The 13,177-nt window shown below is 43.0% G+C and overlaps 1 protein-coding gene across 6 annotated transcripts in view; it reads right to left on the bottom strand.

Moving 5' to 3' along the window:
• Positions 1-13,177, bottom strand: part of dennd5b (DENN/MADD domain containing 5B) — a 120,934-nt gene that overhangs the window by 75,075 nt on the left and 32,682 nt on the right. For 3 of the 6 annotated variants that reach the window (XM_007898604.2, XM_042335957.1, XM_007898607.2), the window contains exons 2-3: positions 4,676-4,747; positions 3,158-3,267 (exon numbers count right to left, since the gene is read on the bottom strand). In XM_007898604.2, the coding sequence (XP_007896795.1) occupies positions 3,158-3,267; positions 4,676-4,747 (182 nt within the window). The remainder of the gene's footprint in view (positions 1-3,157; positions 3,268-4,675; positions 4,748-13,177) is intronic. The other 3 variants (XM_042335958.1, XM_042335960.1, XM_007898609.2) reach the window with 1 other exon arrangement.

Genomic DNA, 13,177 nt, shown 5'->3' with positions numbered 1-13,177 from the left:
TGTGATTCCATCCCACAATCCCTTCCCCTTGCTCCCTCCCTTGCCTCCTTCAAGGCACGACTCAAGACCCTCATTTTTGACCATTCCTTCAGCCGCCCTTCTACCTCTCGGTCCTCCCTCACCCTTACCCTGCCCCCCCCCTCCCCCCTGCTCGGGTCCTGATCCCCAACTGTTCAGTGTCTTGGGAGGTCCTCCCGACGTGAAAAGGCGCTTTACCAATAGAAGCTTGTTTATGTTGTTGTTGTTTTACTGGTGAACTAATAACAATCAGATAGCCAGGATCCCTTGTGATACCATGTAATGATACCAATAACAAAAGGTGGATTGTTCCAACATGGTCACATCAAATGCCAGCTCAGCAATGAGTTCATTGTATGCTGTAAAAACAACTGCACTGAACTGCAGCTCTGACCTGAAGGAGCTCGTTGAAATTAAGCATTTGATAATCTTCTCGTTTCTTTAAACGTCTGCAGTGAGTCTGGAATCATCCCTTTTCTATTTGGTTTATCTATTGTCTATTTTCAATTTTCCCTCTATCAAAGCGTCCCTGTTAAATTGATAGATGTCCCCGCTCCGACCTCAATCACTTGGTTTCTGGAGTGCTCTCAGCTTTGATTAGCTTCCAGACATCTTTCATTCAATAGCATGCCCGGGTGGTGATGCATCTCACTGCTGTGTGTGGGACGTTGCTGGTACAGTTGGCTGTGGTGTATTCTGTATTCAATGTACATTTGTTACATGTTTCCTTTTCGAATGAGTCCTTCATTTAGTTCCTGTCTACCCTGTGATTCAGGTGGATTTTAAGGGATCTCCGGATGTTATTTGAAGAAACATGGAGTTTTTTTCTCTCCCGATTATGCTGGCTTGTACATCCACCTCCCACTGTCAAAATTTAACCGAGGAATTCAAATGAATTGCCAACTCATCTCACTGTTGTCTTGGGAACTTTGACACCACAGAGCAGCTGTACAGCTATACAGATTTATTTCTGATCAATCTCCCCCTGTAACATGCTTCGAGATGTTTCTTTTCCAGTATAAATGAAATTAGTTGACTCATCAGAGTTGTAACTGTGTGCCTAACTGGTCGATGCAATTCTTAGCTATTTATTTTTTAAAGAACATGAGTAAGTGTGAACCTTTATCTAATTGTAAATCGCATCATCTTAATGATGAAATGTTTGCATGTGAACAAGAATAATAATAAAATAATAATCTTGACATTTGGTACAACATTGAGAGAACCTCTCGAAACACTTTGCAGAATACACTGTAAAGTGGGCACAATATGGTTGTAACAAGGGGTTCCCGAACACACTTGTCATAAATCATTGGAAAACAACAACAACAACAAATTGCATTTATACAGCAACTTTCACATCAGAAGGGCATCCCAAAGCACTGCACGGTCAAGGACGAGGCAGAGTGGCTCTGGGATGGAGTTCCACAGGATGGGGTAGAATGTCTAAAGGCCCGACTGCCGATGGCAGGGCGGGAGGGGCATGGGACATGAAGGAGCAGGCCAATGCCCACCGAATGGAGGGAGCAGACAGGTTGGTAAGGTGTTCCCATGACAAGGTTGCAGAGGTAAGGAGAAGCACAAATTTGGAGGGCCAGTGAAGCCGGGTGAAGTTGGGGGTGATTGGCTCCCAGAGCGGCCTACATACTGTGGTGTGATGTACTGCGATGAAAATAGATTATTCCTGTCCATCAAGTTCTCCTTCCTTCTTTCTCTCTCTCGCTCTCTCTCTCTCTCTCACAAAAGTTTGGCAATCATATTTTACTTTCCACATCTTAGGAAAAGTCATTTTTAACAAACTTGGAGTCACCTCTCCAGAAATATTGTTGTAACATTGGCATGAAAGCAAGAAATCTCTTCTGTTCCGGTTTTAAGCAAGTTACTGATGACCTTTACAGACTGTCGTGCTGCACCAAACACTGTGGCTGGATTGCAAACTGGACTCTTTATCTTTCTGACCTGCTTTCTCCACACTCCATTGCCCACTGCCTCTACTCAGTTGCCTCTGGCCTCCTGTAAGTGCCTCGGTCCCTCCGCTCATTGGCGGCTGTGCTTTCAGCAACTACGCCCCGAAGCTTTAAAACTCTCTCCCCCAATCCCTCCACCCTGCCCCTCCTCCCCCTCATGATTGAAGACGTTCCATTTCAACCATGCTTACGGTCACCTTCTTCTTCCCCCTGGCTCGGTGTCAAGCACTCCAAGACGCTGCCCCCCGTGAAGGGTGCCATATAAATGCAAGGTGTTGTTATTGCTGCAAGCAGAAATGCTGCTGTTCCTGTGTGACCAGCAGAACACAACAAAAGTTTCCCTCTGACACAAGAAGAACAATTCCCAGCAAGCCAATCACCCCTGTGCTGTGGCTGCAGTTCCACCCATAGTCAGTGGAGTAAAGTCATTGCAACCACTTGGTAAAGTTACCATAAATAGGATGTTCCCATTTGTTGGCGAGACCGTAACCAGGGGACCCAAGTATAAGACTAGAGGTTCTTAAAGAAAATTTAGGAGGAAACACTTCATGCAGAGGGTGGTGAGAATGTGGAACTTGCTGCCCAAAGTGATGGTGGAATAAGATAGAGCAGTTGCATTTAAGAGGAAGAAAGACTTTCACATGGGTAGAAGGGAATAGAAGGGTATTGAAAGGGAGTAAGGAGTTAGCGGGGAAGTATGTGGAGCAAAACAATGGCATCGGTGAAAAGGGCTGAATAGCCTGTTTCTGTGCTGTATACTCTGTGTAAATCTATGTAACTGTGACTTTTTGCACTTTGCACTAGGGAAAGCCTAATGTGAAAGGGAGCTCACTTGGTAGGAAATTTTCAGTTACAATACAAGTGGCTCTGCCGCAGAACAAAATGTGACATCTTCCTACTGCACGAATGCAATTAACATGTACAGTATATTCAGATTTAGAAAAGTGCTCATTCATCAGTGCAAAGAATTTCCATAATATGTTTTCTTCGCTTGTGGAAAACTCTGTTCTTCTTTTCCGGATCCTTCCTGAGAACCATGACTGACTACAGAGATGCCTCTTATTCCCTGAATATGATTTGGCCATCCCCTCCTATCAGGCATGGCCTTGAAGCCAAAATTCCCCAAATACAGACTTCTGCCCTCACAGAGGCAACATTAAACAGTCACTCACCATATTGACAGCATCTTGGTCAAAAGGATTCCACTCCACATTCTGAGGGTAGTGAGCTAATACTTTGGACTTGAATGTTCTTCGCAGTGGGCTTTGCTCAAAGTTTTCTCCTACACGAAATGAAGAGAGAAAGAGAGAATGACACACAAATCACTTGGCATCTCCAAGGCCCCTGGTTTGTTCTAAGGCTATTGCATGCAGTCATCAATTCATTGTCCAACTCACCCATTTAAAAAAATTCCAAAACTTGTATTAATTTGTTTCTATTTCAACAAAGTGGTTGAATCTTTACAATTTTCCACACACCATGCATCATTGGCCAACTAAAAGGATGAGCGTTTAACCTACTTGTAGGTTTTTGCAAATGCTCTGTTGCTCTCAGCCTGGCTGACTGGACCTGAGAAACCTCATACCAGAGGTTAAAATGTACCCAAATCTCTGCAGTATCACACCCTCGAGATGCATTTTGCCGGTTCCATTTGAATTGAGATGGCCAACTTGCCAGAAACCAAGTTTCAATCCCATGTTCTCCCTTTCTTCAGTACAGTGTAGAATTACGCCAAGGTTCCAGTACTTTGAGACGTCCTCCCGATGTGAGAGGATCTATATAGAATGTAACTTGCACTATACAAGATACCCTGGCAATGAGCTCCCCAAACATCATTGGAATCTTACATTTTTCTCGCTGGTTTTCCCTGTAAAAAAATGCTATTAGCTGTAAATGCTACTTGAATCATCACTGGCAGTAGTCAAATTGAAGCAGAATATTTAGAAATCAGACACAGATCATTTTCTGGATGAAATTACAGTGAGTGAATATAATCAGACCAAAGTGAAAAATTATTCAAAGTTACAATTGTGTTTCACACCCAATCTCTTATCTTTCCAGAACAATTTGTGTTATCAACAGAAGTTGGCAGTGAAAGCTTGTTTTTAAGAAACCTTTAGAAAACTAAAGTGTTTCATTGAAATTAATTATTGCAGGAATATGAAGGAGCTTCCATACTTCCATTTAAATCTGACAAAACGATTTGTTTTTCACTGTGCTTTTGAATTGTTGTAAAGAGAATGGGTTGGAAGCACAATGATTGGAATTCACCTGCACATCACTGCAGACCCACAACCAGGAAAGGTTCAGCAGACAAAAAGTGAATGTGGAGAAGAATATCTGAGCCACCAGCACCAAATTAACACTGCACAAAGCACTACGGTTCATTCAAAGGCAGAGAAGCCTTCGGATGGATTAGAAGCACTCAGAGCCAGAAAAGCAAAAGGGGAAACGCACGAATGAAAGTAGAGTCATTTAGCTGAGCAGAGAAAGAGAGCACCACAAGCTCTGGTCACCAACATCCCCAGCTGTGCTGCTAGGTAACCCACGCACTCTGAGATTTGAGCACAGTGACTGGAGGAATGATGGGTCGAGAGTGACCTCAGCAGATTATTCAGGAGAATCCCCAGATTTGGGAGATGAAAGAACATGCAGAAAGAACACAGCTTGGCCGGCTTCCTGCCGTTTACCTGAGTGTTTGGTCGAACGTGCAGGGTCTTGCTTCCTGCTGTGTCGTTCGGCTGCTAGCCACTCGTATAAAGCTATATGCACAAACGGAAACAAAACTCGGTGTAAAAAGAAAATTCAAAATAAAAAGAAACAGACTCGAAAGAAGCTTTGAAACATTGCAATTGTGACTCCACAACCGCAGGTGTGACGTTCCAAACTCCCAGGCAATCAGCATGGGGCTGGCTGTTAACACTGGTAGTTTTGTGCTGAGAAACCACTGGCTCTTGTCCAAACTTGCATTGTTTGAGGCTCGTGTTGTTGCTGAAATATAAAAGCGTTCATTCACTGTGTCACATGTTAGCACCACCACCCCAACCACGGTGTGAACAGAAATAACCAATTTTTTTTACCAACGGTAAAATGAAATTTGTATAGCTCCTTTCATGGAATTCATGCAGGGAAAGCAGAGTGAAAAAAACAGGGAATGTCTAGTTCTTCCTCCAAAGGGGGGGGAAGAACAATTTGCCCAAATCACTTTCACAAGCACAATAAAAGATTAATGAAATTCTGTGTTCCACTCTACAGCTGGTTAGCAGCCGCGGAACTCTGTTGAAATCTCATTCTTAAAACCATTTCTCTTTGATATTTTAGGAACTGTTTCCCTTTGCACTCCGAGTCATGTTGTGCAGGTTCTGAAGACTGCCAAAGACTGTTGTTAGCTCTTTTCCTTGGAGGCCAGTCTTCCGCGTGGGCACACAGCTCCTCGCTCCTCGCACAAACCCAACGTGAGCTATTACAGGCCACGGCTGACAACTCACATTGCAGTTCATTTGGTTTTGGTTAGCTGGGTATCTGACACGAAACTCATTATCGATCTTAAAAGTATCCAACCCAGACTGAGAGTTCCATGTATGAACGCCACTGATGTATCTGGAACTGAATTTACAGTGAAAGGTGAAAGGTAATAATTCCTCCCTCCAAAAATGTGTCACTCAATCCACAACTGTTCGTGGGACGCTGCTGTGGGCCATTGCCGTGTTTCGTCCACAAAAATAGACAGTCATTCCACTTTACCATACATTGTTTAAAGCACTTTGAGACGTCTCAACAGCGTGACGCAGTATACAGTATATAGCTTGGGACATAACATGCCAGTAGGGTGGCGGGCGAACTACATGGACTTTGGTCTTCTTTCGCCTAGCAAATTGTTATGTTCTTATAAGGAGCTATGTCAAATGCAAGTATTATTATTATTTATTATTAGAAGCTAAACTGATGCTCCAAGACTTGTTCGAAGATTCTCTACTTAGAGCTAATAAATGGCAGAAAGCAGAGGTGAAGTGTTTTGCCTTGTAGGAGGGAGCAGGGGTCGCATGGCAGTTTGTTCTGCCTCCATAATGCCTGTAAATCACACTTGACATTTGTTGTGAAGTTCATCACTGCTTACAGGATTTCTCTCGCTAAGTCCCCTGAGAAGCACAACACATGGCCGTAACTGTCTCGTATGGAGACGAAAATGGGGGGAAATTAAAAAGGCTGATGTCAGATCTCAGTAAACAAGGCACACGAAGAAAAAAAACCTGCCGTAATATATGAAATGAACTGATGCCATGATCTGATAATTTTGCATGCCTTAAAAACACCACCGGGGAGTGGAGGAAATACGGATTTTCTAATCTTCAAAGCAGTTTGGTTGCAATATAAATTGGAACGAGATGTCTCAAATGTAACCTTCAAAGGCAAAATGAGATTAACACTTCAAAACGCACCTTTGATCAGCCAAAATGTTGTGCTGGTATGAACTGTCTGATTAGAAAGAATATTTATCAGGGAGCAGTGGAAACCTAAATACATTAGCCAAGGAAGGACTGCATATTACAAAGCCTTGCAATCCTGCTTACCCACAAAAATACATAATTACTGCACTTTGATGTCCTCTCTCAAAATGTAAGAATTCTTAATATTCCTGTATTTCCCAGTTTTCCATTCATTATTGGTTGCTGGAGCAGAGTACATGAGCAGAGTACAAAGTAATTAGCTGCGCACATGTGGAGGAAGGGTATTAGAGGGTATGAGAAAAGAGGAGAGAATGGAGATTCAAATAGTTGGCTACACCTCCATAGATGGAGGAACAAACAGTGACACGATTACAAAGGACCAAATTTTCTCTGCCAATATTGCAGTTTCAATCATTTTTTGATTCATATGACATATATGAACCTTATTAATGTCCTTCCTTTTTATTCACGTCTACTGCAAGTGCAAAGAGATACTTCCACGCTTCCCTTGAAGTGATGGTTGCTGTTCCTCTGGCACACTGAAACTGTTAGCAGGGATCGAGGAGGGTTGAATTTATGGGTTTTGTTTGATCAAAAATAGACTGTATCTCAGTAGTGATGCACAGAGCGAGCTTGACTGTTCGAGCGCGTGAAGTGATAAAAACAAACAAGAAGGGAAGAAATTTGTTCTTAATTTGACATCAATTGTGCTGCAGCTAGAAGGCTGAACACCTCAATCCTCTGCAGATGCCAAACTCTGGTAATGTTAAGATGTTAAAATTCATTCTGCATTTCATCGAAAGGAGGTGAAAATGGTGTAACTTGGGAGTTGGAATCCAGCTTTCATTGCAAAGCGGCATTTTGATCGCGAGAATTGGTGTGAAACATCACACAATCCGCAAAACTCAGAGCCCTTTTTGGACAAGTTGAGTTAAGGAATGAATGAAGATATACCAAAGTTTGGGCTATTGATGACATTTGTGTAACATTACTCATACTGTGGTGAACTGTCAAAATCATCACAGTAAACCACCCCGCCGATTTGTGTTCATNAAAAAAAGTGTAGGGCTGCATGGTCCAACCACGGGACTCAAATCCCGTCTACCTTTCCTCAAGTAAGTGTTAAAGATCCATAACACTATTTTGGTAAAAAAAGAGAATTTTTTCCATGTCCTCATCAACAATCATTCAGAAATCATCGGTCATTCACTTCTTGCCTGTCACTTCACTTTACAATAATTACTGTCAAAGCTTTGAGACATATTGTAAATGTTTGGAAAACTCAAGGTCTTTGCTGCCTCAGGTCTCTCTCTCTCACACACTTTCTGTCTGGCTGGTGAGCTGATTTCAGCAAACCACCCATTGACCCTAAGAAGCTCATCAATAATAAACTGTGGGAATCCTTGATACCACAAAGGAATGTGAACTAAAACCACATTAAGCTGTATTTTCTTATGAGTTACAGATTCTGAGTGAATGGAAAAGCACTTCCAATGTTTGTCATGTCAGCCATAGGCAGATTACAGCCACTTTTTTAGGTTTGCAGAGTCACACTACAATCAATTGGGCAGTGACAGTCAGTTTGCTGCGGACAGTGGTGAAGACCTAGGTTGGATCAGACTACTGAAGACAGTCAGACAGTTTCCTGACCTGAAGTGGTCTAGACAGCAATGCCACTGCTCAGCATAATTCATCTTCAGGCCAGGTGAACAAAATTGAAACAGTGCCACAAAAAAAGAAACCCTATAGACTATCTTACAAAGGCAGAAGTGTAGTCACTGGATAAAGCATGTGGCAATTCCTCATTCAGGTCACGACAAGCAAGACGATGCTGGGGTGTGTGCATCAATGAAGGGGAAAGGGGATGATTCACAGGCCGAGCTGTGTCTACACACTGTGTGCCTGACCTAATGTATGTCTAATGGATTTTAACAGGTTTCTTCTGATGGAAGTTGAGGCACCTGTGAGTGGAGATGTTACAGTGGGTGATGAAGGTGGTGAAGCAACAGATAATGTATGTTTTTACGCAAATTACAACTGAAAATGGGAGTCGAATTACACTCAAATTCATTAACTGTGCTGCGACACAATTTAAACAATTTGAAATAAAACCAGTCATTAAATGTTGGACTGAATATTAACCATCAAAGTGAGAACCAACTGCAGAATGCAGCAGGCTTTTTTTTATACAAAATATGAAAGAAAACGGAGATAATGAACAATTACTGTCAGAAGTGAAACTCGCTGCAATGAGCAGATAGATATCAGCACATTCAAAATGTGATTATCACCAGGGCCGGGGTAATAAAGTGCTTTGATTGATCTGTTTGTAATGCCAACTGCTGATCAGCTGATAAATCAGTCAGTGGTGAGAGAGAAATAATGACAAAGTCTATTTGTCATCCATTTAAAGGGACAATATTATCTCGTTAGGGATTTTGCCCCATACTGCACATCCATTTAAAGGGACAATATTCTCTTGTAAGGGATTTTGCCCCATACTTCATGATTTCCAACTCTTCTCTCACAGCCTAATACATGAGTCTTAACCCAGTATTGGTCTGGCGCAGTGGTAGCACCTCTCGCCTCTGTGTCCGAAAGTTGTGGGTTCAAGCTGCATGTTGGGAGCTTGGAATCAAATATTCTAACTTGACACTTCAATGCAGTGCTGGGGGGGGGTGTTGCGTTCTCGGAGGTGCCGTGCTTCGGATGAGACATTAAACCAAGGTCCTGTCTGGCTGTTCAGGTGGATGTTAAAGATCCAGTGGCACAATTTGAAAAGAGAAGGGAGTTTCTCCAGGTGTCCTGGCCAACAATCCTCCAAACAAAATTGGTCACTCACTCCATAGCTTTTTGTAGGGCATTGTTGTGCAAAATTGGCTGCCACATTTCGCCCCACAAAATACAGTCAAAGTACTTTACAGTATATTCTGTGAAGCGCTTTGAGACATCTCAACAATGTGTTAAGGCACTATATCAAATGCTTTTTATAATTATTACATTGCTCAAGAGAGAGGGTGCATGAGCTAGGGTACAGGACCTCAGGTACAGGGTTACAGGAGTTGACTCAATCAATTTACTTCTTATTCCCATACCACTCTCTCCCTTATCCCGTGAGACTGTTGTCTTTAAACCTGCACCCTACATCAGCAGTACAGCACAGAGCACCACTGCGCTGTGCTACAATCCACTTTCCCAACTCCACAACTATTCAAAGTGGTTGCAACCCAGTGGGTTATAATATTACGACAGATACAGATTATCACCGATCACTTGGTAGGTTTGTCTTACCTCCCGGGATCTGCTGCAAACTTGTATTTCCTGAGCAGAGCTTTCAATTTACTGACAAAAATGGCAAAACGATTAAGATGGCACAGCATATGGATTTTCAGCTCTTAATTGTCTTGTGTATTATGTTAATTTGAGATGTGAATCTTGCCTTGGGAACTTGCTTTCAGCAGACTATCAAGTGTCATCTTGGTTGAGTTGGTAGCACTCTCCCCTCGGACTCTTGAGTCAAAAGCAAGGATTATTATTATTATTATCATCAAATGGCTCTGAAAAGTCTTTATATAATCGTGGCAGATCACAAAATATTACGTCTTCGAGAGTCTCAAAGCGCTTCACAGAAAAACGTGGTGGATGGGTATTTGAGGATGGATTTGCAGGTTTATGGGGAAAGGGCTGGGGAGTGGGATTGACATTACATTGCTCTTTTCAAAGAGCCGGCACAGACTCGATGGGCTGAATGGCCTCTTTTTGTGCTGTACGATTCTACGAATATACTGTAAAGTGATATTTTGTGGGCGAAACGTGGCTGCCAGCTGCATTCAGCAGTGTCCCACAAGCAGCCCTGGATTTAGTGACCAAACCAATGTTTAATTTTTTTTTTGAAGGAATTAATACCACTGGAAAGCTATCCAGCAATTGACTAACAACCATATTCTACTTACTGTAAAGTAAACAGAGGCATATGGAGTAAGGAAAATACCCGGGAATCGAACCCAGACCCTCTCACTTGCAAGGCGAATGTTCTAATCAATACACTACAGGAACTCCATTGTTTGGAGCCGTTATTTCACCATCATTTAAACCAGGGGCACAGTAAAAAGTATTCTTCACAGACAATTCCTGACACACTCTTCTTTTAGGTAAATAGCCAAGCTCCCTTTTTTTGAAACGCTGCCCATGATTTCAGGAAGAAATACCCTCTGCCTGGGATCTCGTCTCATCCCGCATCTCCAGTCTCTGTGCTTCAATGCAAACTTGCTGCAGCTCTGGGCTTTGAACTAACTGTACATTACTTTCTGTTACATAATCCTTTCAGCGCAGCTATCAGTATGAGAAGAATCTCACACCAATTTCATGCAGTCATAAACCAAGTGGCCCGGAAAAGACAAGCAGGAATCATTCCTTGCATGAAATATTCAGAGCTTGTCCCAAGATGAAATTTCTCCATAAACTGTAGCCATTCAGCTCCTGCACGCTGAATGCACTCTATCTTTCTCATTTATTATGAACGCGAACAGAAAGCCAATATTTGCTGAGCCAGGAGTGACAGAAACCTGAAGCAACAACCCCACCCCCAACTCCCCCACTCACAACTCTCAAAATATTCCTTAGCCAATCACCAATGTAAGCTTGTCCTTATTTAGTGCAATAAACATGGGATGACACGCTGTGAATCCTTGTCAAGCACAACAACAACAAAATTATATTTGTATAGCACCTTTCACGTCGGGAGGACGTCCCAAGGTACTGGACAGATAGAGTTTTGGACCTGAGCTGGGGTCCTGGAGGTGGAGGGCAGGGGGCGAAGTAGGGTAATTGAAAGCAAGGTTGAAGAGGAGGGTCTTAAGCTAGGTCTTGAAGGAGGCAAGGGAGGGGGCGAGACGGAGGGACTGTGGGATGGAGTTCCAGAGAGTGGAGGCAGAGTGGCAGAAGGCCCTCCCACCAATAGTGGGTGAGTGAGGCGGGGGACGTGAAGCAGGCTGGAGCCCGCAGAGCGGAGGGAACAAGCAGGATGATAGGAGATTAGCAGGTCGTAGAGGTAGGGGGGAGCAAGGCCATGGAGGGCTTTGAAGGTGAGGACCGAGATCTTGAACTGTATCCTCTGTGTGATGGGAAGCCAGGCGTGATAGGGTCATGGAGCCTAGTGCGGGAGAGGACACGAGCTGCAGAGTTCTGGATGATCTGCAGCCTGTGGAGAGAGGAGTTGGGGAGGCCGACAAGCAATGCGTTTGCATAGTCAAGCCTCGACGTAATGAAAGCATGTATGAAGTTTCCATGTGATATGGATATGTGGAACTCTTGAGTTCTGGTTTGGATTCACTTAATGTGATGGTGATGGGCCATACACCCAGTCTTGCCTTACCATTTGATTTGACTTTTTCTTTTGTTTAACGCTGACGGTAACCAATTTGTTTGACCACAGTTGTTTCATGCCAGAATACAACCTTTGCCTTTTAGGTTATGTACCAGTTTTAGTATGTACAAATTACACCCTTTAATATATTCCATTTACTAACCGACAATTCTAGAGCCATCTTATTCTGTCTGTTTTAATTGTTCCTTGACCCTTCAAATTTAGTCTTATCTCAGTCCAAAAGAGAATGGAGTTTCTCCATTGTCCCGGACAACATTCCCCAGATAAAATTGGTCACTCACTTTATAATAATAATCCTGGCATTTGTTAAAGCGCTTCACAGAATATACTGTAAAGTGAATTGACTGTATATTTTGTGGGCGAAATGCAGCAGCAGCCAATTGCGCACAGCAATGTCCCACAAACAGTCGGGGATTGAGTGATTAATTTATTATTTTTTTTAAGGAATTATTACTCCCGGAAAAACGATCTACCAATCAACTAACAACTGGGTTCCTACTTACTGCTAGGTAAACAGAGGCGTGTGGAGTAAGGAAACTTGCTCAATGTTTCACCCTGCTGGGAATTGAAGGTCTCTCGTATGCGAGGCAAGTGCTCTAACCACTTGCTGTTCGTGGGACATTGCTGTGTTTCTATGTGTGAAAATTGACTGCCACGTTTACCTTCAAATATACAGTCACTCCCTTTCACAGTAGAATCCTGCGAAGTGCTTTGAGACATTTCGACAACATGATAAGGCAAAAGTCCGAGGCAAAGATTATTATTATTTATTATTAACACTATGGTTTATGTTTCCCTTTAGTTTCTTCAAACTTGATTTTGAGTTAGATCACACTAACTGTACCTGTTGCAGCTTCACTTGTAACCAAATGTTCCAACATGGAATGTAGATTGACACACAAGCAGACATTTCATCTTTATCTATACTCATCTGGGAGGACTCAGTTGGAGGACTCAGTAATTTTGTTGTGGTTGCCGCGGCTTAGCTTTGTCTGTGTTCTTTATTTTGTTCCCGTCGCTTAGCTACATGCGTGCTCTGTGACGCAGGATGCCACAGCGCCACAGTCAGCCGGCGCGGCCACCAGGTGCAAGTGCAGAGCGTGCATACATACGTACGTACTCTGTGACACATGATGCCACAGCCCCACTTTGACTTGGCGGCCACCAGGTGTAACTGCAGCAAAAAACGCAAAACTGAAAATAACTCGTGAACAATAGGAGATACCCAAAAACAAATATGCCCATGTCACTCCCAGATGTAAGACCATTCCGATGAGGTATAAATCATGTCTCCAGGTCAATCAGTTATTGAGATCCTTCTTGAAGCGCACGCAGACATTGTCGTTTTATTCGTATAA

This window comes from Callorhinchus milii, unplaced genomic scaffold, assembly GCF_018977255.1.
Source record: "Callorhinchus milii isolate IMCB2004 unplaced genomic scaffold, IMCB_Cmil_1.0 Scaffold5, whole genome shotgun sequence".
Lineage (NCBI taxonomy): Eukaryota > Metazoa > Chordata > Chondrichthyes > Chimaeriformes > Callorhinchidae > Callorhinchus > Callorhinchus milii.
This window is presented reverse-complemented; position numbering and strand designations above follow the sequence as displayed.